Source organism: Oryza glaberrima, chromosome 3, assembly GCF_000147395.1.
Source record: "Oryza glaberrima chromosome 3, OglaRS2, whole genome shotgun sequence".
NCBI lineage: Eukaryota > Viridiplantae > Streptophyta > Magnoliopsida > Poales > Poaceae > Oryza > Oryza glaberrima.
The window spans coordinates 25357259-25383662 of record NC_068328.1 but is presented as its reverse complement, the minus strand read 5'-3'; the positions used below and the strand labels follow the sequence as shown (position 1 = coordinate 25383662).

The window sequence follows — 26404 nt, the reverse complement described above, 5'->3', positions numbered from 1 at the left end:
GCTACAATAGCAGCAGCTGCTGCAGGGGCAACGGCCGCCTTCGTCCTCCCCCTCGCCGGCGACGGCACCCAGGGCGGCGAGGCAGAAGCCGCTGCCATCGCCGCCGCCGCCTCCCTTTCCGGTGGAGGCGGCGAGGCAGAAGGAGGTAGAGAAGCAGGTGGACGCGGTTGTTCAGTCAAAGCCGTGGTGTCGCCGTTGCCGTCCTCCGCGGATGTGAAGAGGCCGCCGGCGGCGGAATCGGTGCCGGAGCCAGCGTGAGCGGAGGAGGAGGCGGCCGCGATGCAGCTTGTTAATCGACCAGGGAACATGCATCGTCTCATCGACCGCTGGAGTGTGTTGTCCACGACTGAGACCTGATCTAGCCTTCTTAGTGGAAACCATTCACAATCCATGGGTTCAATCCATGGACTGAATCCACATTATACTCAAAAAATCATAACCATCACCAAACCGCCCCAATCCTCTTTTCTGGTGGATCCAAATCGATCCAACCCATTTATAGCATGTGCCCATTTCAATCCAACCAAAGCAAACCCAAATACAAAACCAATCCATTTAACCCATTCCAATCCAGTCCATTAGCAGGCTTACTCTTTGTGATGTTCTTAATCTCGTTCTTGATGTGGAATTGTGAAACTGTGTAGCTGCATGTTCTTGTTTTTAGAAAACTATGTCATCTTGATGTGGATTATATGTGTAAACTTCATTCTTGTGACTTGTTGGATGTCAAGGATATATTCTTGATATGTGGTTGATGAGTCACGTTGGACTTGATGATTTTTTTATGAACATGTTCATGATCTGTGTTGATTAGGGGATCTCCAGATATTTGAGGTCAGGTGGCCGCTCGTTGAATCGGCTCGATGAATCACTGGATTCATCCTGTCGACTAATTTATTTGTCTCATGGAAACCATCAGTGTCAAAAAGCTTAATGTTGGTTCAATTTCCAGCACTAATAAGGGGTTACGAATTGGCATAGAAATTGTGCTCTGCTACAAATCCAGCACTCATAACCATGCTGGATGAGTGATATGGTACACTGTAAATCCACATCAAAACAAATGAACAGAATTAGCACTGGTGGAGAACTGGTTTTTACTCCCGGTTCGTAACCCCTATATAATCCTAGTTTTTCAACCGGGACTACGAATCCGGGACTAAAGATCGCTATCTTTAGTCCCGGGTGAAATATCCGGGAGTAAAAATCCATTTTTAGTCCCGGTTGGTGTTACCAACCGGGACTAGAGATAAAACATTTTTAGTCACGGTTAGTGTTACCAACCGGGACTAAAGAGACTAGATTCGGTTGCTTCTTTATTCTTTTCTTTCCTTCATTGTTTTTAATATATTGATTTCACCCCATCCCGTCCCTAAAATCCCAAATCAATCATTCTCAAATTGCCTCCAAATCCACAAATCGATCATCTCAAATACATCACAAAATCTTAAAAAAAAATTACATCACAACCTCTACAAAATTCATCACATATTCACATCACACATAAATCAAATACATCACACACCAATCCAAAATCCGAATCACAAGTTTCCCTTAAAAAAAAGAAAGAAAGAAACCGCCGGCGCAGGCCGCTGCCAACCGCCGCCGTGCCGGTCGGCCGGCCCACCGCGCCCCGCCACCGCACTACTACAAAAACCGTTTTTGCAAACGGGTGGATTGCACTTTCACATGCGGTTGGCCGGACCGCATGTGCGAGAAGGTCTGCAAAGATCACGATCTTCGCATGCGGCCGGCGCAACCACATGCGAAAATTGGATTTTCGCATGCGGCCGCTTAAGCCGGCCGCATGCGAAAATGAAAAATCGCGAAAAAAAATAAAAATCCCCAAAAAAAACCCTAGCACCAGGCGCCCAAGCTCGCCGCCGTCGCTCGCCACCATGCCGGATCCGCCGCGCCTGTGCTCGCAGCCGCCACCCATCGCCGTCGTCGTTGCCGCACCTAAGCCGGATCCGCCGCGCCCAAGCTCGCCGCCGCCACCTGCCGCCATCGTCATCGCTGCAGGGACATCGTCGTCGCCGCACCCGAGCCGGATCCGCCGCCCCCGACCTCGTCGTCGCTGCGGGGGAGGGCGCCGGCGCCGGATCCGCGTGTGAGGAGGGCGGCCGACCGCCACCCGTCGCCGTCGTCGTCACCGCACCCGACCCGGATCCGCCGCGCCCAAGCTCGCCGCCGCCACCCGCCGCCGTCGTCATCGCCGCACCCGAACCAGATCCGCCGCCCCCGACCTCGTCGTCGCCGCGGGGGAGGGCGCCGGCACCGGATCCGCGTGTGAGGAGGGCGGCCGACCCCGGATCCGCTGCCCCCGAGCTCGTCGTCGCCGAGGGGAGCTCGCGTCGCCGCGGGGGAGGGCGCCGGCGCCGGATCCGTGTGGGAGGAGGGCGGCCGACCCCGGATCCGCCGCCCCCGAGCTCGTCGTCGCCGAGGGGAGCTCGCATCGCCGCGGGGGAGGGCGCCGGCGCCGGATCCACATGGGAGGAGGGAGGCCGACTCCGGATCCGCCGCCCCCGAGCTCGTCGTCGCCACGGGGGAGGGCGCCGCTACCCCCTGCGTGCCGCCCCCTCCGGCTGAGAGAGAGAGAGAGGGCTGAGAGAGGAGATGACAGAGAGAGAGAAGAAGAAGTAGATAAGGTTGCCGGCTGTGGTCTGAGTTGAAAATTTTTTGAATGGTTGAGAGGGAAATAGGAGGCCCGCATGTAAAAATGGAACACTTATTTTTACATGCGGACCACTTAAGCGTCCGCATGCAAAAATCGTGTGTTTTTTCAACTTTAAATTGATTTTTATGACATTAAATCAACTCATGTCAAAAAGTTGTCAAAAACAAAGTTGTAGAACTCATTGAGATCTACCAATTTTATTTTGGTCATTTCTCCATCCGAATTTGATTGGACTATACAAAATTTGAATTTTAAAATATAAAAAATTCAAACAATTTTTCGGGTAGTAAATGATTTCAAATGGAAAAGGTTATTAATAACAAAGTTGTATAACTCATCAAGATCTACAACTTTTGTTTTTATCATTTTTATATTTGACTTTGTTTGAACAGTTTGAATTTGAATTTTAAAATATCACAACTTCAAATAATATTTTTAAATACTAAATGATTTCAACTGAAAAAGTCATCAATAACAAAGTTGTATAAATTATCAAGATCTATAACTTTTATTTTGGCCATTTCTTCATCCGACAATGTGATTTGTAAGATTGTTCACTAAATATATATATGTCTTATATAGTTTATAAAACTATAAGAGAGATGTACATTTTGTGAACAATCTTATAAATAACTTTGTCGGATGAAGAAATGACTAAAATAGAAGTTATATATCTTGATGAGTTATAGAACTTTGTTGTTGAAGACTTTTTCAGCTGAAATGAATTACTTCTTCAAAATATTATTTGAAGTTTTGAAATTCAAAATTTTAATTGGTAAAACAAAGTCACAAGAAAAAAATGGCCAAATAATAGCAGTAAGAATACAATACATGATAGAGAATGATTTTAGAAACATTTAGAAAAAAGAATCATCTAATTTGGAGTTCATATGAGTGAGATACACTAGTTTTAATTTTTTCAATTTTTTCAAATTTTATTTTTGCATACGCCTCCTTAAGTGGCCCGTATGGAAAAATCGATTTTTCCATACGGGCCACTTAAGGGGCCGCATGCAAAAATGACCATCGATTTTTGCAGACACCACTCGTTATGGTCCGTTTGTAAAAATCAAGGGGCCTCATACAGAAAAATCACTTTTGTAGTAGTGCCGCTCGGCCGCCAGCCGCCGCGCCGGCCGGCCGGCCCTTCGCGCCCCACCGATGCAGTAGAGAGGAGAAAAAGAGGAATAGATAAGGTTGAGGAGAGGAGTAGATACCTCGATCCGATCGTGCACGCCTCTCCGATCTCCGCGTCGATCTTTTTTTCCGGTTGGTGTTACCAACCGGGACTACAAATAGATCTTTAGTCCCAGTTGATAACACCAACCGAGAGTAAAGCGTATGGCGATCTTTTTTCCCGGTTGGTGTTATCAACTGGGACTACAAATAGATCTTTTGTCCCGGTTGGTAACACCAACCGGTACTAAAGATTGAAAAGTATCCTGGAGCTTTTAAACCGGGACTAAAGATGTTTTTAGTCCCGGTTTTTACTACAACCGAGACTATTGTGAAATCTGGTCGACCAACTAAAGATGATTTCTCCACCAGTGTAGGTACTCACGCGTATTGGGTGAGTGGGCTTTTGCCACAAAATAATAAGTTTATGGGGTAAAATCTCTAAATTAGAGTGACAGTTCAGGTGGTTTATGCAATTTTTTCCACCACTTTTAGCGAGTCAAGTGGTTAGGCCAAGTTTTAATTTACAACTCAAATTGCACGTGGACTATATACATGTATAATATATACTATCACATCGATCAGCCGGCACGGTTGAACTAAATAAATTTTCCGAAAACCACCAGACCGGAAAGGCAGCCGTGGTGGCCCATGCGAATATATATGTACCGTGTCTGTTACTAGGAGTAGGCGGAGCTGGGGGTCGCGTCAACTGTAGTACAAACTACTGTAATTCCATCGTCAGGGACGAACTAGCTAGCGTCTGCGCGGTCAACCAGGACATGAGCACGAGGGTCGTCAAAAAATTCAAATGCAACGCGAGCTCGATCGATCGAGTGATCCTGGATCCCCCGGACATATGCCTGGCTAGCTTAGCTTGATCATCTCGATCGATCGAGTCCAAAGCGCGTACGTACGAGTTGATCAAACAGTACTGCATATATGCAGCCAACTAGCTTGGCCTGTTGGCCAATTGGCCAACTTGCATGGCGATGATCAGTGAGCTAGCTGCGATTTCTTCCAAGGAAGCCTGTAGGTACGTACGTATTTCGTCGCTGTTCAAAGGGATGTACGTGGTCATCAGTCCTTGGCTTGGGCGTCACAGCCAAGTCGATAGGGCCGACCTTCCAGGCTGGGAAAGAGACGGCTGCAGATGTAACCGGCTAGCCATTTTCTCTTACTACTTTCCTTTTTCTTGTTTTCTTCTTTGCGATTATTATGTGGATCGAAGACTATACAATATATCTAACCATTTGGCATTTTCTTGTTTCCGAGAGTGACCACGAAAGCTGCAGGGCCTGCGACTATAGGCAACGGAACGTGATATGGGAATTGCTCCATCTTGCATTGCGCGAGCGTAATTTGATCGAAGCAAGAGTTTCAAGGACAGGAAGCAAACTTTTGAAAGAAAATTCAAATTGGTTCCACTCGATCCAAAGCTTGAACATTCAGAAATAAAAAAAATGTGTTATGAACTTTTTTTACAAAAAATTAACAGGTTAAATTAATATGTAATATAGCACTTCATAAACATGCAAGATCAAATTGGACTTTTACAAGCTATAACGAAAATAACAAATTAAACTATAACAAATATATATGCATCCATAATCCAATTTATTGTCATTTTTACAACTTGACAAATTGGATTAATTTAAACTTGTATTTCTTGACTAATATATTACATATTAATCTATATTATTATTTTTTAAAATGTTATATAGCCATAACATGTAATAAATGAGTGGACGTCCACTCAGATGAATTAAAGAGTTCCCGTCAAAGCTCACCAGAACGCAAGGTCCTCCTCAAAGGTAGTGGGAAGTCTGGTGCATATTAGGGTTTTAGCCCCCAAGCTTAGCTCTACAAACCCCTAACGATTTCATCAAAATATCATAAAAATTTCTACAAGAGATAAAACAACAGTTAGATCAGCCCCTAGGCGTGTATATCCTTTCAAGAGGACTGAATAATTAATGGCGGGGTGAAACATTAATTTAATATGGATATGCATATCATGTGTTTTATTGATTTTAATTGGTGGGACTGATTCGGGAAAGAAGATGTCTCTGCATATTTGTCACATCTATTCTGTCGAGGGAGGATTGGAAAGGGAATAGATCAGACGATTCGCGACACAGGTCAATAAATTACGCGCAAGTATTGACTATGGCTGCTCTTTGATTAGCCGTGACGCGAGCAAGCAAAGCTCGTTGTGAGATGTCTCTCTCCTATACCTGTTCAGGAATTTAGATCGTTCTGCTAATCGCGAACCATCACAGTAGCAACAACAACGAGGTAACGAGATGAAGCAAATTAATTACCTTTATTATTTGCCAATCTATACATGCACGAAATATAATTTTTATTATGACAAGGATTGCCGGAAGTTGCTGGACATACTGATAGAACATTAATTGTTGTGATACATATATTCATGCCGACAAAAAAAAATCTCAATTATGTATAGTTTCTGAATTTTCCTCTATATATTTTGGACAAATAAAAATTGTAAACTAGAAACTAAGGGTACATTCAACTTTAAGATCATCCAATTTTACCAAGAAAAAAACATATCATCGTCTTAAAAGCCTAAATAGTTTCCCCAGTTACAACGCACGGACATTTTTTCTAGTATAATCATATAGTTATAAAATATTTATTTAGCATCCCTACATACTCTCTCCGTCTTAAAAAAAATGAATCTAGAACTGGATGTGACACATTCTACTACAACGAATCTGAACAGATGTATGTCCAGTTTCATAATACTATAATATGTCACATTTAGTACTAAATTGGTTTTTCTATGGGACGAAGAAAGAATATTGTTCGTGCGGTGGCAATGGGTAAATTTAGTGCCATGGAGGGAGTATAATTTCGTTATTGAAGCACAGTATGGGTAAATTTTGACTTTTGAGCTAAATTCACCATCTCCATAAAAAAAATCAGTATCAAATTACTGCAAGAATCGGCGGCCACCTGATTTCTTTGGGAAGTTTAGTCATTGTCTTGGCGGTTGAAACTCAAGTCGCTGACAAGCATACACATATTTTCTTGATGGCTATTTAGAAACTCCAAGGTTAGAATAATTTGATCAATCAAAGAATACACGGACAACGTGTATGTACACCGCACGACACATCAGGCGTCATGCTGACCGGCCACCGTCCTTCCGCAGCGCGCGCTCGACGACTCGCCGGAAATGTCCGGCGTCGCAGGGCACACGCAGCACGCCCGGCTGGCCGTACCCGTACTGCTGCGCCGCCATGTCCAGCAGCTCCGCGATGCACGGGTCGCCGAGCAGCCTCACCGGCACCATCACGCGCTCCCCGCCGTCGCCGTCGCCGCCGCCGCAGCCGGCGACCATCGGGACGTGCCCTCTCGGGACCTGATCATCCTCGCCGCCGTTGGCGCGGCTCGGTGAGGCGCCACCGCCGCCGCTCTTGCTCCTCCAGTACACCATGGTGATTAATTGTTAGATTGATTCCTGGAGGCCGGAGCTTGGGGATGGCGGTGGTTTGATTGTCTGGCCGGCGCTGAGGAGAGACGAGGACACGAGTTTGTGGCGGCAAATTTATAGGGAGGAAATGGTGATTAGCGCACGTGTTCTTGGGTTCTTGACATGGATGGTCTTCCATGGCGACTGGAAAGGGGATCGACTATGGTTTGAAACGAGACCTGCGATGAGAGTCCATGCAATTAATACATCATCCACTTGATTTTTCTCTTGAGATGCCCGATACTTCGCGGTAGGATGGGCCGTTGCATCGCGCGGTCGTTTTTGACCTCATGTTACTCCACGTCTCAGGCCTGTTTAGTCGGTAAATGGGAAATTTTTTATGTCACATCGGACGTTTAATCGAATATCGGAAGAGGTTTTTAGACACGAATAAAAAACTAATTTCATAACTTATCTGAAAACCGCGAGACAAATCTTTCGAGCCTAATTAAGCCGTCATTAGCACATGTGGGTTACTGTAGCACTTATGACTAATCATGTACTAATTAGGCTCAATATATTCGGCTCGCGATTTACATGTAAACTGTACAATTAGTTTTTTTATCTATATTTAATGCTCCATACATGTATCCAAATATTTGATGTGATGTTTTTTGAAAAGTTTTTAGGGAACTAAACAGGTCCTCGGGAAAATATGTTAAATGATGCGTATGTAGAGATTAGTACTTCCTTTGGTCAAAAATATTTAATGCCATGATATAGAATTGTACCACATTTTTTAACATAAAATTGAAGAGTTTCTTAGTGCTAGAGGTATATAGTACTACCTGTCAAGGACAACAAAATTTCCTATTAGTATTATAGTACTCTTCAAGACAAATTTCGATACATTTTCTTAATTAGCTAAGCATTTGAGAAATTATCGATCATCAAAATTTAAAACTTTAAGAAAAACCTGTACTCAACGTCAAATATCTATGACCAGCGAATTGAGCTTACATAACTCAGCTGGTAAGGTTCTCTGTAGTGGAATCTACATAACCTATTTTTTCATGCGGTCAAATTGATTTTTCTGTGCGGATGTTTTCCCTGTCTGGAACCAGGCGTTTGGAAAAATAAATATTTTCATGTGCGGGTGACTGAACCGCACCGGATACTCGAGTATCCCATGCGGTCAAATTATACCGCCCACACGGAACCAACAAAACCAAAAAAAAAAACGAAAATCACCGCCGCCCGCTAGACCGCACGCACTCGGCCATCGCTGAGCCCGCCATCGTCATCGCCTTCAAGCCGGCCTGCCGCCGCCGCAGTCGCGCCGGCCGCCATCGCCGCCGGATCCAGGCGGGGGATGGCCGCCGCTGCCAGATCCGGGCGGGGGCCGCCACCGCCGCTAGATCCGGGCGGGGGATGGCTGCCGCCGCTAGATCTGGCCGCCTCGCCGCCGCCCCGCTCACCTCCTCTGCCTTGACAACGCACGCGACGACGGCGTCGTCGTCGAGGGAGCTGAGCGACGACGTGCATGACGAGGACGACGACCAGGAGGAGGTTCCGCCCGCTCGCCGTCGCCCGCTTGCCACCGCTGCCTTGACGCCTCCGCCTCGCCACACGCACGGAAGGGGCCGCCGCCGACGCCCGCTGTTGTCGGAGGAGGGGAGGAGGAGGAGGAGGTAGAGAATAGAGATAAGGTAGAGAGAGGGGGGAAGTGGTTGAGGGAGAATAAAAGGGGAAAAAGGAATAGAGAGGATGTCAAAAATTTGAAGTGGGTGAGAGGAAAAGAGGGAGGTATTTTCCTGTGTGGACCACTTAAAAAGCCCGCACACGAAAATCGATTTTTTCATGCGGTCCTCTTAAGTTGACCGTACGGGATAATGATAATTATCCTGTGCGTCGGATTAAGACGCCCTCATGGAAAAACGCATTTTCCTGTACGGGCGACAACCCGCCGCCGGTCCCCCTGTTTTCCCGTGCGGTTTCACTTACGAACCGCATGGAAACAAAATAGGGCGGCGTCCAGAAAAATATATCATGTAGTATATCTGTTTTGTTTCAGGAAAATATTATCCGTGACCAATGAGAGTATAATATAGGAAAAAAATTCCAATACATTTTGAGGAAGGCCTTAGTTTTTTTTTTGTTACCGATGGAGTTGGTATTTGGAACGCATAAATTTCGTGTCACACCAAGCAGCAAATTAAAGGTTCAACTAGACTTGTCTGTTGTTTCTTAAATAAATAAAAACTGGACTTGTCTGTTTTCACACCCTGAGTCCCAAAACAGGACTGAGCCATGCATCCTCACTTCATATTTTATTGCAATTTGCCCGTAGTAAGTAGATGTCGATATCTTGTTAAGTTTGGAAGTTGGGTTTGGACCGCTGGTCCCATTAACGGCTAGCTAGGCCACCACGTACCAACTGTCAAGTCGATGGGGATTATATTAGAGAGCACCCAAATGGCCACATATGGACGCCTGGGTTGGTGAAGGCGGGACGCGCGTACGTGCGATCACATCGCCGGCGGACGACGCCGGAAGCATTCTGCGCATCGATCCACCTGCAGCAAGTGCATGCATGAGCACGCGAGGGTCAAATAAACGCAACAATATCGATCGATATCGAGCTGCATGCCGTTGATCATCAGTTGATCGAGTCCAATGGCGTCGGAGAGTCTGCTGTAGCGGCACAGTACTACGTACAGAGGCACGTGCCGAATTGAATCTACTTTTCTTAAAATATATAACCCATGTATTTATTTATTGATTAAAATTCAAGCATAATATGAGTACATGTACGTACAGTGCTTAGAGCACAGATCACTGGAAAACTATAGCTTTGCAAAGGAGCCCCTCAAAACTGGACAAATTACACTTTGGCATAACATGCATCTTGCATAAAAAAAGTTACTTAAAAAGAAAACGAATTAATAAAGCAATCGAGTCCTTCGTTCTCCTTTGACTGCCTTCAACGCCCACGGTGAAATCCTAGAGCTCGACTCCACTGGAGGATGCATCCAAATAAGCTGCATAGGATTAAGCCACCACACATTCCCCGTAGGGGGCCTCATATATACACATAGAGGTTCAGGTGATGGTAAGTGTCAGGAAAATGAAAACCAAGAGTTCCCATCATCGACCACTCAGGACATCCTTGTCACCAATCCCTGAGCACGACCCTTATAGGCTGTGCTCGGAGCACATCGGCCCCGAACACGACTGCTCGAGGCATATCCGCCCTCGCCCGTCCACCGCGGGCGGTACTCGGGGCACAGCCGACCTCCCCCCCCCCCCCCCCCCCCCCTCCCTGGGTGAGGAGTGCTTGGGGAACCTCTCTCCTCTCGAGTGTTCAGCCCACGAGAAACACAAACGAGACATACAAAATCTACATCTTCATATCTACATTAATTTTCAAGGTTTCAAGAGGAGAGTCGAGACCAACAAGATCTATATCTTCAGTGTGTTGAAGATACAGCATATCCTTCAAGCAATGTTCACGAGGAAATCCTTTGTCATCGACATCTTCAAGAAGCTTGTCCAAACCAATAAGTAAACCTATGATCAGCAATGGGAGCGATCATGGGTGCCTTGGGTTGGGCAGCCAAGGCACGCGGCGTGCTCCGGGCGCGCAGCTGCCCCGAGTACGGTGGCCACCGAGGAACAAGGCACAAGCATCTGGGGGCCCCGGGCCCGGGCTAAGGCCCAAACATGCCTTTTGTCTCAGGCTCTTCTCGGAAAACGTGAAGCCATATTCTTTCACTACAAGGGAACGCGAAGCTACCACGTGTCAAAAACACTCGGTAATACAGCAAAAGGTACTCAGAATTCAAACATGCTTCCAAAGCATAAAAGAACATGGTCATTGGTTAGACTTTTTTTGGATAATGGATTTTCATAAATCCGGCCTCTATATCCACGAAGGATATACATAGCCAAAGGGATACAAGAGCACTTAGACTCACATCTCAATAAGGAGGATAACACACAACCAAAAAAGAAAAGAAAAACAAAACGACCTCGACACACCACTGCTTCTCTGCATCCTGACATACTCTCCTGAAACGGCCAGATTTGATGAGTGGAATTCGTCTAGATGCCGCCGCCCCTAGTACGTCGTCGCTGCGAACTTCCAATGATGCCATCTTCATCCATTTCAGGTGAGCCGACGCCACGCGCCGCCAGTTAGCCCACTTTCATCCATCGTCAGTCGTCGGAACTAGCCGACGGGATCGACTTCCACTTTGCCGAATCCTAGGCCTCCACACCTAAAATGTTGCAGTCGTCGACATGGATGCTCTTCCGCCTTCCAGACTCTCAGCTCGCCACTGCCCCTAGGGCTGCCGCCACTGAAGGGGTCGACCTCCAATTGCTCCTTACCGAGGGCCTTGCACCGATGCTCAGGTCGCCGTCATTTCAGGCCGCCGCTGCCCTACGGCAGCCACCGCCACCGGTGTCGACCTCCGTCTGCTCCTCGCTGAGGGCCTTGCGCCCGCTGCTACCACTAGGGCCACCAGTGCCGACGGGAGTCACCGCCGTACCGGGCCGACGCAGACCCTAGGGCCGCTGTTGCCACCCTAGGTCATTGGTTAGACTGGACTATATATATGTTCTTCTTGGAACCAAACATCGTAGACAAATTTCAGCGAAATCTGCCGTTTCCACAAAAGAATAATCAAAGAATTGCTATATGTATAATTTTGCCAAGAATCTAGAAAATAAAATCAAAGAATAAACAGACTCCAGACGTACTTGCACATCTCCCTAGCTAGCTACTCCCTTTGTCCTATAAAAAACCAAACTAAACTGAGCTGTGACGTTTTCTAGTACAATAAATAAATTTAGATATGACTATGTCTAAATTTATTATACTAGAAAATGCCATATCCTATCTTAGATTGGTTTTTTATGGGACGGAGGGAATACACCACACAGACATGTCCGATCTCATGCTGACTGGCCACCGCCCTTCCGCAGCACGCCCTCCACGACTCGCCGTAGACGCTTGCCGTCGCAGGGCACCCGCAGCACGCCCGGCTGGCCGTACCCGTACTGCTGCGCCGCCATGTCCAGAAGCTCCGCGATGCACGGGTCCCCGAGTAGACTAACCGGCACCAGCACGCGCTCCCCGTCGCCGCTGCCGGCGACTATCGGTACGTACCCTCTCGGAAAGACATTGCATTCGTCGTCGTCGTCGCCGCCGTGGCGCGGCGAGGCGCCGGCGGGTGACACGCCGCCACTGCTGCTGCTCTTCCTCCTCCACATCATGATGATCTCGATTTTGGCCAAGTTAATTGGTTAGATTACCTGCAGGATCGATCGGAGGTGCCGGAGTTTGGAGCCGGGCTGTCAGCGGTGCCTGGCCGGAGCGCGTTGAGGAGAGACGAGCGAGGATTGTGGCGGCAAATTTATAGGGATCGGCAAGGACGGTTCTTCCGTGGTGATTAGCGCACGTGCGTCTGACATGGATTAGCGCACTGCGCACGTGCATATTGACATTTATGGTGGTCTTCCATGGCGACGATGGAGAGACTAGACTTTGAACCCCGTTGAGTGTCCATATGCATGCATCATCCGCCAGGGATTAATTTCTGAGATGCCTAAGAGACGTCCAACGACTTGGATATATATATTCCTTAGATGCCTCAATATATACTTCGCCATCGGATGGGATCTGTCCGTTTGTGTACTATGTATGCACAAGGTTTTCTTCATCTTGTTTGAAACATAAGGCTTGCATGTATACTTTATTGGGTCATTTTCTTATTTGCCCTTGTTTATTGCATAGTCTCTGTTGAAATACACCATACAATGTGTTTCACTACTGTATCTGTTTCCAACGTGTTTATATATACTTTCTCCATCCCAAGTTAATCATCACCTAAGCTTGTTGAGGTTTTCTTAAAATGACATCATATAACAAAATGTTTCTTTGTTTATTTGTACAAAGAGTATATGCGCATTTAAAGTATGAATTAATTTCTGTTAGACAAGAAGTGACGGAGTACCTTGATTGATGAGAATTAATTTATGTTGGACACCAAGATGTTTTCATGTTTTTGGTCTTGATGCCTTTTCCTTAAAGGATGACCAAACTAGGATGAAGGGAGTAGGTAGCAAACTTTGCTTATCTCTCTTGATTTCATGCCCTCCTTAATATTTACGACAACTCAAAATTAAGTTACAACATAAAAATAGAGGGAGTATACTATATTGCATCAACAACTTTTAATCAACGAAAAACACCTTTGCTTTCTATGAGTCGGGTGAAACTTCTCTAAATTTAAGTCGACTAATGAATTTTGTTGGATCAAGATCCAATGACCTGCCCGTTGTCCTCCACCTTTACAAGAGGGAGGCAGGAGGAGAGGAGAGTGATGGAGATGGCGGACTGACCAACGATAGTGATGGCAAGACTCAGTGATGGTGACCCCTTAACTCTGGCTGAGGACCTATGGATTAGGGTTCTGGGTTAGAGAGTGGAGACGGTAAGAGGGGGTAGGAATAGACGAGGGTGGTTTTAGAGGGATCGCCAGGATGGTGAAGATTGGCGGTAGGGTGGTTGATACGGATGGGTTGTGAGACGTCTATTGCAATGCCGAAGCTGCGAGGATGGAGAAGGACGACAAGCCTGCGTTGATGATGGGGGTATCTTAGCAGTGTGATCCACCGAAAAAAGAGAAAACCAATGGGACAGGGGTACCTCACCACCACTTGGTATCGGGACGATAAGAATCCAGGTGTCGAAGGAGGCTAATATAGTGGGGCTAGACAGCATTGTTGGTGATTTCCGCTCTTATAAAGTCATATCATGTTAGTTTTGTCTTTAGATGATTAATCTATATTACAATCTTTTTTTCCTTCTCTAATTGAGCCACATCATCTTAGTTTTGCTTTAAACGATCAATCTATATATGACTTACATTGTTGAAAACCGCATCACTTTAATTGTTTATGGTTCTTTTTCAATAATCGATCAGAGATGAAAATTATACAAAATATAGCTATCTTACATGCTATTTCTACTAATATCACATAAAACTCCCGTAGCCATACATGGGTTTCAGTAGAAACAAATCTCGCGCCCCTAGTGGCCTGCTTGAAATGCATATAAATTTCGTCTCACCGCGCGCAAGCACGCACCACAGATTCAGCTAGACTTTTCAGTTGTTTCACACCCCGGCTTCTCAAGTAGCCGCATATATACAGCATCGCCACGTTCATCGTTTGCAATTTGCTTTTCGGTTCGTAGTACAGTAGCCTGCAGCCGACAAGATGTCAGTATCTTGTTAGTTTTGAGCTCCCGTTTGATGTTTTGGACCGGCCCAACGGTTGGGCCACCACAAACTTCCAAGTTGCTGGAGACTTTTAGTAGGAACTAGGAAGGAAACGAGCATACGGTTGCCGAGTCAAACCGCAACGCGATCCTATATGGAGTACGTACAGAGTCCGAGGCGATGAAGAACCAGCCCGTCGTTTTCGTACGATGATTTTGGGCTAGGAAACTACTCCTGGAGTACGTTTGGGCCGTAGCCCACTCCACTGGCCGGTTGGCCCGTCTGCATGTCTGGGCCTGCCTTTGAACTGTTCTAAGCGCGACTGCTTGTGTTGTGAGTAGTGTGATCGAAAAGCACCGGTGCCGTGAAACCCAAAGTGGATGGAAAGGAATGTATTTTCTGTACCTGCCCTTTGTTTTTTAATAATAGATGACGTTATCGACTATTTAACATATGTTTGGTCACTCATCTTATTTAAAAAACATATGTAAATATATAAGATATAAAACATATTTATAGTATTTTAAGTGATAAAACAACTCACAACAAAATAAATTATAATTATGTAAAAAAAATGAATAAGACGAGTGATAAAAAACAGTGTCATTTATTAAAAAAACGGAGGTAGTATTTCTCGGTAGCTGACTAGTACGCTAAGACGCATTGGCGGCCGGAACCAGGAAATCAGGGAGCAGGGGCTGAACTTGTTCATCATTCTTCTTTTAAATTTTTACAATAAGTTTTTATAGAATCTATTATACTAAAAGTTCATTAAATTTCTTACAAACACTATCAAGCTATCAAGTTGCCATGAGGCGGTTTAGTGATATATTAAATTTATTTAATTAGTATGTATGAAATTTTATCTAGATACTCAACTTTTAAACAATAATAATGAATTGCAGTGACAATAGGAAAGTTTATATGTAACCGGAACAAAGTGGTTTCTTTTTTAATCTAGAAGACATTATCTATGGTTTATTTTAGGGTATAGAAATAGTGAGGTGTGACCTTTTTAATTATTATTTTCATAAAACAATAAATAAGATGCCCGCGCATTTGTACGGGCTTTCTTTCTAGTTTGAACTTTAATAGTAGTAGTGTTGAATGAAACCAAGTATCATTGTACTAGCTACTCCTTTAATTTGACGTCAAAAATAAGCTGATTTCTAATATTTCACTTTTATTTATCTTACCTATACTCTCGAAGAAATAGTATCCTTTCATTACTCATTGACTATGTACGTATCTCCTAATAATACTACTTTCTTATTAATAAGATAATTTAATTTTTTTCTCGCTACTATTTTTTTCTTAGGATGGCTATAAATGGCTATTCTGAGATATAGGCAGTGGCAGAATCAGAATTCTTCTAATCCTAGACTCAACTAATGTAATTTAGTACGTAACTTGGCTTTTAATTCTCTATTTTTTGAAGTTTTAAAGCATAATTCTAATGGATATTTAGATTCAGGAGTAGCGTTGTAGCTCTAGCTGTTCTACTCCTGGCTTCGCCCTTGGACAGAGAGAGTATATACTCCCTCCGTATTTATAAAGGAAGTCGTTTAGGACAATGTTTAAGTCAAACCTTGAGAATATAAATCATGAATAACTCTCAAGTTGTTGAGCTTAAAAATGTAAAATTTATATGAATAGATTTGTCTTGAAAAATACTTTTATAAAAGTATACGTATATCACTTTTCAATAAATATTTTTATAGAAACAACAAGTCAAAGTTGTGTTTTGAAGACCGTGTTGATGTCTTAAACGACTTCATTTATGAGTACGGAGGGAATATATATTAGGCGGGCGCGAGTTAATTATAGATTGATTTGGCCCCGCACTGCCTTTTTTTGGTTGATCCCCGTGCTATGAACACAACCTAAAGTAGCTGATAGCACTGTAGAAGTTGCTACACGATGTCATCCCGTTATGGGTCGGGTACAATAATATTACACTGATATATATATAGGCAACGAGAGAGCGAGAAGATCGATCACTCGCTAGCTTTTAAGCTAGCCGGCTCAATCTACACGCACGTACGCATGTGACCCTTCCAGGAACGAGAGACTAGGGCCATATATATATATATATAGTATTATTAGTACCATGAAGGCATGAATGATCGAGCAAACTTAACCATGGGCCGGCAGCCGGTGATCACGATTTGGTTGCATGCATATGCGCCAGTGACGTCACGTCCGTACGTACACACCAACAATCAACAATCATGTAGGCTAAAACGTAACTGCTCGGTTTAGAAGAATATATATATATCGGGAGGGTCTATTTCTAGACTTTTGCATATAAAATAAAATTAGGTGTGTTATATGCATGGTCCTCCTGCTAAACAAATTGACCTCCGTGAATATGCATATGCATGGACAACCAAACCAACTACTCCGTATCTTGCAATTACTAAACCAACTGCAAAATGACACCTGAACCGACGTATGTAATGCATAGTCTAAACTAATTAAGCTGGAACAAAATATATTTTACTACAATGTATTTAGTGTACTTCGTGTCTCAGTTCCGTAGTGAGGGTATAACTTAACTATTTACTGTTTATTAGGTTTGTGGGGAAACCAGAACCTATCCAAATTTAAATCGTAGACTCGATATGAGTGTTCACATTTATTGCTAATTATTTTTTCATTGTAAACAGCGTATATATTAACAACGATACATCCGTGATGACTTCTGCATTCTTAATACGTACTTCCTCCGGGTTAATAATATTTGTCGTTTTGGACAAGGACACTGTCTTATAAAACTAAATTTGACCACTATTTTTATTATAATATGAATAAAAGTGTTACAAATATATGATTTTGTTGAAGTATTCTAAACTAATCTATACATATTGTCACCATATTTCAAAGATAAATATTTTAGAAATTATTTATAATCAAATATTTTAAAGTTTGAACTCACACTTGTCCAAAACAACAAGTATTATCAGCCCGGCAGGAGTACTCAATCTTTCAGAGTTGCTCACAGGAGTGAGTATGTGTACGTTTTGAGTGTTTACATTTATATTGTGTTCTAGAGAAAAAAGTCAACTTGATTAATAAGTTCACAAATATACTCCTTTAATTAAAACAAAGGGTCAATCTCGTTGACCCTTACAGGGTAATAAGCATGTAGTATATGTCATTTTTTATGCGTGTAGCCTCGAGTCTCAACGAGATCAAAAGGCAGAGACACTCTTATATGGTCGGCCATCACAAGCATATGCACACGTACCACACGGCACACGCATTTCTTTAGGGGCCAATAATGGCAATAATGCAGCGGCATGCCGGCCACATTGCATGTATGCGCCGAGCCACTTTCCGAAGACCTCAATTGTTTAACGGAGTTGCTAAAAATATGGCGCTATATACTACAGTCGATTTTTTTTCAGCCACTTACACAGTAGTTACACCTCATTTACACCCCACTTACATATGTAATTAGTATGTAATTTTCGAATTTACATATGTAATTTTAGTACTTACATATGTAATTTTGAGACTTACATTGTAAATACACTAAAATTACATATGTAATTTAGGGACTTACAATGTAAATACATGCCGACTATTTTTTGATGAAAAATATGGCACCATAAATATAGCTACACCCTTGTTTAATTGATACTTCATTATTTTCTCTTTTTTTTTCTTCATACCGTACCGCCTGTTAGAGGAGCTTTAGATTCTGAGAAACAGCTGTTTGGTAGCCAGCTTCTGAGAATCTGGAAAAGCTCTGAAACCCAGCTTCTCCAACTTCTAGCTTTTTAGTTCATTTTTAAGAATCTATAACTACAGATTCTCAGAAGTTGTAAACTGTTTGGGGCAGCTTCTAGCAGAAGCAGCTTTTGGAAAAAGCTGCAGCTGAGACAATCTCCCCCAAACAGGGCCTAGTACCACATACTACTATTGTACTTCGCTCCCTCTGTATCTGTTTCATATTATATGTCGTTTTACTTTTTTCTTAGTTAAATTTTTTTAAGTTTGATTAAAAATATAGTAACATTTGTAATACAAAATAAACTTTGTACCAAAATATTTTTAATGTTAAATTTAATGAAACTAATTTGGTGTCGTAGGTAGTGTTAATTTTTTTCTTTAAACTTGATCAAAGCTATAGAACTTTGACTAACAAAAATATCAAACGAATTATAATATGAAACGGAGGAAGTACAATTTATCCACATAAGGTAGTATGTTCCTAAGTATTCTCAACTTAATAGGTTTCCTAAACTACTAACCAATATGTTTTTTAAAAAATTATAAGATTTGCTTTTAAAGATTATATTAATCTAATTTCAGGTTGTTTAAGCTAATATTTAATTAATTTTACATTAGTATATTGCTTTGTTTTGCGTGCCAAAAACCTAAGAGACTGTTCGGCTGCTATTTTATCAGTTGTGCTACTATAGCTGTACAAAGAAAACACTGTGGTTGTTGGTTGCAACACAGTAGAAATAAGGGCAGCAGAACAGAGCCTAAATATACTATATTAATGTAGTACTCTCTCCATCCTAAAATATAGCAATCTTGTACTGGATGGGACACATCCTAGTACAATGAATCTATGCATATCCTGTCTAGATTCGTTGTACTAGTATGTGTCTCATCTAGAACAAAGTTGCTATATTTTGGAACAGAGGGGTAGCGTATATCGTCGTGGATTGATATGTGCACCTACGTGTACGTACACTGATCGACGGACGAACTGACCGGATCGTGCGGTCCACCTGATCGATCAACGCTCGATCGACCGATCCACGTACGCGCGCCATGAGATTTGCCAGCGTACTCGCGCGACGGAGTAGTCATCAGTACGTAGAAGTACTACTAGCAAAGTGGTAGCTTGATCCTTAACACACGATCCGGCCCTGTCGCCCACTCCTCTCCTGGCGTGCCTGTGCGTTACCACGTTTTGTATACGTACCAAAGTGCCAAATCAAAAGGTAGTAGACGCCACTGCACTGCACGGCCACGGTATGGCATGCAGGTGCATATATGCGTTGGACGACACAGCCACGTACACTACCGATGACGAGCTAGATTAGCTAGCTACAGTTATCCAGTACGCATGCATTGCATCGCCGGCGCCGGTGGCCGATCGACACGTCGGGTGGGGCTCGCCTGTTCCTGATCGGGCAAACTGTCATGGTGACTCGACTGGCCGTTGTACTATAGCCTTCCGCGTCAGTCAGGTGTCACAGCAAACTTGAAACTTGTTCTGCTGCTAGCTGCATCTGCATGAGCTTACCACTACAGTAACAACAGTACAGCGTACTTCATGACCTACTTCCTCCGTCAAAAAAATCAACATATTATATCGTGATATATTCTATTACAATAGATCTGGATATAGAGAGTATGTTCAAATTCGTTGTATTAGGATAAATCACATCCTAATACAGGTTGTTTTTTTGGGACGGAGGGAGTATTTGGTGGTGTGTACAGTACGTCCTGAGAACGACACAATAAAGGTTCATTCAGTTGTGGCTTTTTTTAAGGAAACAACTAAGTACTCGTGGTTAATTAGACGGTGGTTTATTACTACCACACTTGGTCTTGACAAACTTGGGCTCCTAGCTAGTAGTGGAGCGGCACGCTGTCATTATTGCTCATTTTGTGGCATGCGGTCGTGCACGAATCACTAAAAAATATCGTAAAGAGAAGAAGGCACGGAAATTTCTCGCGACTGAGGCGATACAAAGAAAAGGAAACGAAATCGAGGAGAAAAAAAAAAAGAAAGAAAGGAAGAGGAAAAAAAAAAAAGCAGTGGCGGATCGTACCGGTCCACGTACCACCAGTCCCCACATGTACCCTCCCCACCCACACGGCCACACCCACTCCTCCTCTCGCCACCGACCACCCACTGCCAGGTGGGACCCACCTGCCACCTCATCAAACCAACCGGCACAATATAAATAGGCGACACCAACCACTCGATCGATCTCTCCTGGAGAAATTCCACGCAGCAGCTGAGCTCTCGATCTCGCCACAGAGCCAGGTGTGCGTCTCCGGGATCGATGAGGCAGCTCATCCGGCGGCTCTCCCGCGTCGGCGACTCCTCCGCCGCCGCCGCCTCGTCGTCGTCGCCGGGGAAGCGGCGGGGCGCAGGGACGAAGAAGAAGGCGGCGGCGGCGGGGGTGCCGCCGGAGGGGCACGTGCCGGTGGACGTCGGGGAGGAAGGGGAGGAGGCGACGGAGCGGTTCCTCGTGCGGGCCGAGCTGCTGGGGCGGCCGGCGCTGGCCGAGCTGCTGGGCCGCGCCGCGCAGGAGTACGGCTACGACCACCGCGGCCCGCTCCGCATCCCCTGCTCCCCCGCCGCCTTCCGCCGCGCGCTCGCCGGCGCCGGGGGTGGAGACCACGACGACGACGGCTAGACATTAAGACAAAGCAAAAAAACGGTGTTGGGTTGATTTACTACTACGTGCGAGAGAGAGGCTTCTGAGCTCAGCATTAGACAAGCTAGCAAATGACACTGCATGAGCCGCTGCCTTCTCTGTGTGTGCATACCGCTTGGAAGTTGGAAGAGACGAAGATTATTAATACTAGTACTAGTAGTTTTCTTTTTCTCTCTGTAATGTAGCTGAATCAGCTGGTTGCTAGGCCCTAGCTAGCTAGAGATGGCTGTATTATACCACCATATAGTATGTTGGAAGAGTATTACTGTGTATTTCTACTTTGTTTAGTATGCTCGTATTATATAATTATGCACTCTTGGCTAGGCACCGGTAGTTTCAGTTTCCCAACGACACATTTTTTTAATCATCAATTGATCATGAGCAGTCCAATTCACATAAATCTACGGATTTGCTAAAAAACTTCTGTAGGTTTTTTTTTCTCCTAAAACTTTCAGATTTGTGAATATCGGAACACCTCGAGATTTGTGTATGTTCGCTAGAAAGAAATTTTCACATGCATGTTACGTGTAAGATCCTAGTATTAGCTGACCAAACTATAGTTGAATGTAAGTTTTATATAAGTTATATTGTAATTATAGTGTAGTTACAATGCAGACACAACATAATTACAATACAGTTACAATATTACACTTCAATTATACTATAGGCACATCTAAAAGTTTTTTACTTAAAAAAACTTACGGTGGTTTTTTTAAATATAATGTCAAAAAAATATCTCTCAAAATGATCTGAAAAACTTGATCTACACTTGCGTGCTTAATTCGATTGGTACTTGGTTTCTTTACTTTTTCCTGGTGGATAATTTGCATTCAGGCACTAGTTACAGTAGCGGCAGTAGTTTCCAAAAGTGACTCATCGAGTGGTGAAAGGTAAACAAGGCTTGCATCCAAACGAAGGAGAGAGCCAATTCGTCTTCGGCCTGGACGTCGTACGCGCGCTGCCGTTCGTTAGCGTGGCTCTCGCCACTTTGCTTTCATTCACTGCTTGTGACCGTCGTTAGTGCAAGCAGAGATCAAGTAATAGCCACGGGTTGTTAGCTATAGCTAGCTAGCTAGGCTATATATATGAGTGTAATTGTGGATTTAATTAATTTGTGGGTAACTTTTGGTCCGTAGCTTTCAACCGAACTATTTTTGATCAGGTTTTGCCTTTTCTGATCTTGTTGGCTAATAATGTGTGTTAAATTATTACTCCGCAGTGTCGGATCATGGATCCAATGTGTGCTCCATTCTTTTCTGGAGAAAGATGACATAGCACCATCGTCGAGCATTATTGTCTCATGGGTACGTGCAACCGCTTGTTTGACCCTAACCTCTAAATCCTAAAAGTCTCTGATAAAAATAGATGAGTAAAATATACGTGGGCGGTCCTTAAACTTATAGGGGTGTGTCATCTAGGTCTATAAACTCTCAAAATCATATCGAAGTCACAGAACTTGTCATAATGTGTGTCATATAGGTCCCAAATCGCCACAACCCCTTATGGATCCTACGTGGCGTTGATGTGGCATGCCACATAAAATGACATGGCATCATTTTGACTGACAAATGGGTCCCATTTAAAATAAAATTTCTTTTTATTTTTTTCTTCTCTTTTTTTCCCTTTCTTCTCCTTTCTCTGTGACCCGAGCAGCAGAAGAAAAGACAAAAATAAGAATGAAGAGAAAACGGAGAAAAAGAGAAAGAAAAGAAGAAAAAAAAAAGAAAAGGACACGTCACGTCCATGTGACATGCCACATCAGCGCCACGTAGGATCCTAGAGGGGATGTGTCGATTTGGGACCTAGATAATACACTTTGACAAGTTATGGGGCCTAGATATCCATTTTCAGAATTTATGGACCTATATGACACAACCCTATAAGTTTAAGGACCGCCAATGCACTTTACTCAAACTAAATTATAGTGCCAAGATATCTCTGATAAAATATATTACAGACGGTAAAAACGTCTCCTGACCCAAAGATGGCATATCCCATCGAATTAGATTATGCAGAAATACAGATATCATGTGAAACTTCCGCCGTGAAAACGGGCAATCCCTACCTAAACCTAAAGCCCTGAAACATGATCATATATATAAGACGGAGACCCCTCATCCTCATCAGCACACAACATCTACAGTAATAAGTTGTTAATTCATGGTTGACTTACTGTCGTCCTTGGCTCTGGCATGTTGGCAACTTGGCATGTTGCTACTATATCCCACAAAGCCACAATACCCTCCACAAGCTAGTAGTTAGCGTTACATAGAATGCGCAAATGTGCAATGCAGAAAGCAGGGCAAAGCTAGTAGGCTACTATCCCGTCCAAAAATAAGTTTTTTCTTTCACCATCCCATACACACCAATAGCATACCTCTATTTTATTAAATCTCTAATACAATTATTCTTTATTTTATCTACTCTCAATATAATTATTTTTTACTTTCACAAAGTCCGATACAATAGTTGCTCTAAGAATAATTTATTTGGGACAAATAAAATGAGCTAGGGGTGTAGATCGAGAAGTGTAAAGTTTTGGCGGGTTACTTCGAATATTATATAGGGTGTCTTATAGGGTGTTCAGGCATTAATAAAAAAACTAATTACAGAATCTGTCAGTAAACCGCGAGATGAATTTATTAAATCTAATTAATTCGTCATTAGCAAATGTTTACTGTAGCACTACATTGTCAAATCATAGAGCAATTAGGCTTAAAAGATTCGTCTTGCAAATTAATCGCAATCTATGTAATTAGTTATTTTTTAGCCTACATTTAATACTTCATACATGTATTCAAACGTTTGATGTGATGAGGTAAAAAGTTATAGGGTGAGATCTAAACAGGGCCTAGAGATAAATTTGTTAGGCCTCTTCCAGTGCGGTGAGCTGGCTCGTGCCTTACCTGCGCCACGGAGGATTTCGCTTAGGTGGAGCCAGGAATGGCGACCAAGCTTGGCCCCTCGCCCCCAAACATAGTGACGCGGTACCACGCTTTGACGAGTCCACGCGCGGCCAGGAAAACCGGCGTCGCCTGCGCTGTGGGCTTCGGTTCTTCGACGCAGCGTGTCCTCGCGCCGTAGACGCTCGGAGAAATCCCGGATTCGCCCTCCAAAAATCCACCCGGCGCCGACGTTCTTGCTGCTGCCGGTATCGTCGTCGTCGTCATTGGCCAAGACTCAATCAAAACAAAACAAAATCCCAAACAAGATACCAATTTCATTCAGTCCCAAAGATCAAATCCCAACTCACCTAGACGAGAAATTTCTCCTTCTCCGAGAAACAATCCGAACTAGTATATGCACACAAAGATGAAAGTTGAGAAAAGAAGCGGAAATTTCTCCTTGTCCAAGAAATTTCGCACCTGCACCTGCACTTGCATCTGCACGCGCACCTCCTCCGCGCCGCCGGCGCTGCCGGCCCGGCCCACCCGCTCCTCCTCCTGGCGGCGGTGGCGGCGGCAGCCGCGCTCGCCGCGGCGGCCGGTGCCGTGCGGCTCCTCCACAGGCGCCTGTGGCTCCGCCGACGCCGAGCCGCTGCAGCTGCGACGCGGTGAAGCGGCATCAGCACGGCGGGCAAGCGGCGGACTCCGGTGACGCGGCGGGTGAGCGGCATCAGCCATGAAGATGCGAGGGGCGAGGTCGTGCCGCCTGGGACGCCTCCCGCCGTCGCCGCGCCAGCCACTCCCGCCGAGGACGCCTCCCGCCGCCACGCCAGCCACCGCCGCCGGGGACGGTCCCGCCGCCACGAGGGGTTGGAGAGAGCGAAGCGGTCGAGGCGTCCGTTGCGTGCTGGGTTGGAGAGTGGGGTATGTGAGGAATAAATTTTGCTCCGTTACCGTGTCCAAAAGCCTGGGGTCACGCCATCTGTGTACTTCGTTTCCTTCACAAGTGTCTCCATCAAATTAAGCCACACATATATAAATGCTTGTACTTTGGGGTGGGTGTTTTTAGGCCAACTTTTTAGGCTAGGGGTATGGGCCCATAGCTTGCAATATGAGAGGCCTCAGATGAACGACGGAGGAAGTAGTTGCCAGTAGTACACCTGAAGAATGCAGTGGTAGGCTAACTAGCTGTTGTTGACAACTGACAAGTCACCCAGGCAAGATCTATCAACGTGCCCAGCGCGCAAGACGGGTCGGAGATCGACAAGCGCGCCATCGTATCATTTTCGTGTTCTCGACGGTACGAGGCAGGGGAGCGTCGTACTCGTATGCAGCACTGTCACCGACGAAACGACGGTGTGTCGAGTGTGTGCGCTCAGAAGCGCGTTATCTTTGCCTGCACGGCTGCACCAGTGCACCGCCGACCGATTGGGTCCGCGACGTCCGTGGGAAGCGAGCGTATGTACACGTGCGTGCCACGGCTGCGCGTCGAACAAATCCGGGGAAGGAAAACAGACCGACCGGTCGCCGGAGGAGAGGTGGGGCGGGTATTAAACGTGCTCTTGTGGGCCGGGACTGGGAGGGACGAAGCCGAATTTTATACGCAAATTAATGGAATAATAAGTTATAAGTTAGTCCCTGAATCGAAATAGTAGATATAACGTGTCTTTCAACTTCTAAACTAGCGTAAAATTTGTTCTAAGACTACATTGATAACTGTTTTAGCTGACGTGACGTTTACGCGACATATAAAAAAGGGACCCACATATCAATGAGTACTAAGTTAAAAAAATAAAAAAATATAGTGGGCCTCACTTTGAGGTGGAGGCGATACGCCCTGCGGCCCCTAAGGCACCACCGACACAACAGCGAGGGCGGGGTGAGGCCGAGCAGGACGTGGGGTAGGAGAGATGGTGGGGTGGAGGAAGAAGGAGGCACTACTACACGATAGATTTTTTTGGACACCGTCTCCTTTTGTTTCTATGCGGTTCGTAAGTGGAACCGTACGGAAAAATAGGGGGGCCGGCGGCGGGTTGTTGCTCGCACAGGAAAATACATTTTTCTGTGCGGACGTCTTAAGAGGATCCCGTGCGAGCAATAACCCGTCGCCGGTCGACTTAAGAGGACTGCATGGGAAAATCGATTTTCACGTGCGTGCTTTTTAAGTGGATCGCAACAGAAAAATACTTAACTCATTTCCTTCCCACTCACTTCAAAATTTTCACATCATCTCTTCTTTTTTCCTTTTTATTCTCCCTCAACCACTCCTCTCCTTCTCTACCGTATCTTCTCAACCATTCCCCTAGCTCCTCCTTCCCCTCCCCTCCTCCGTCAACAGCGGCGGCGGCGGCGGCCCCGGCGGTGGCGGCTGCTCCCCCTCCCCTCCTCCCCGTGAGGGAGTAGCGGCTCGGCGGGAGAAGGCTGCGGCGGCGGCTCCGTCGGCGAGGCGCGGCGGCTGCTGGCGAAGGGGTGTGGCGGCTGCTGGCGGAGGCGACGCAGTGGCTGCGGCGGGCGCGGGA

The 26404-nt window shown here is 45.0% G+C and overlaps 3 protein-coding genes across 3 annotated transcripts; 1 reads left to right on the top strand and 2 right to left on the bottom strand.

Moving 5' to 3' along the window:
• Positions 1 to 6831: 6831 nt before the first annotated feature.
• LOC127768844 (auxin-responsive protein SAUR72-like) lies at positions 6832 to 7378 on the bottom strand. Its single transcript, XM_052294498.1, has one exon. It carries the CDS (start codon positions 7317 to 7319, stop codon positions 7005 to 7007), a length of 315 nt encoding a protein of 104 aa, XP_052150458.1. The 5' UTR covers positions 7320 to 7378; the 3' UTR covers positions 6832 to 7004.
• A 4876-nt stretch (positions 7379 to 12254) lies between these two features.
• Positions 12255 to 12575, bottom strand: LOC127765412 (auxin-responsive protein SAUR41-like). Its single transcript, XM_052290316.1, has one exon. The coding sequence runs from the start codon at positions 12573 to 12575 to the stop codon at positions 12255 to 12257; it is 321 nt and encodes a 106-aa protein (XP_052146276.1).
• Positions 12576 to 20505: 7930 nt separating this feature from the next.
• Positions 20506 to 21405, top strand: LOC127768173 (auxin-responsive protein SAUR71-like). Its single transcript, XM_052293710.1, has one exon. The coding sequence runs from the start codon at positions 20623 to 20625 to the stop codon at positions 20977 to 20979; it is 357 nt and encodes a 118-aa protein (XP_052149670.1). The 5' UTR covers positions 20506 to 20622; the 3' UTR covers positions 20980 to 21405.
• The last annotated feature ends 4999 nt before the right edge of the window (positions 21406 to 26404 follow it).

What these genes read in the sequence shown, in the direction of transcription:
- LOC127768844 (XM_052294498.1), bottom strand. Translation starts at nt 7,319, where the DNA reads ATGGTGTACTGGAGGAGCAAGAGCGGCGGCGGTGGCGCCTCACCGAGC.
- LOC127768173 (XM_052293710.1), top strand. Translation starts at nt 20,623, where the DNA reads ATGAGGCAGCTCATCCGGCGGCTCTCCCGCGTCGGCGACTCCTCCGCC.
- LOC127765412 (XM_052290316.1), bottom strand. Translation starts at nt 12,575, where the DNA reads ATGATGTGGAGGAGGAAGAGCAGCAGCAGTGGCGGCGTGTCACCCGCC.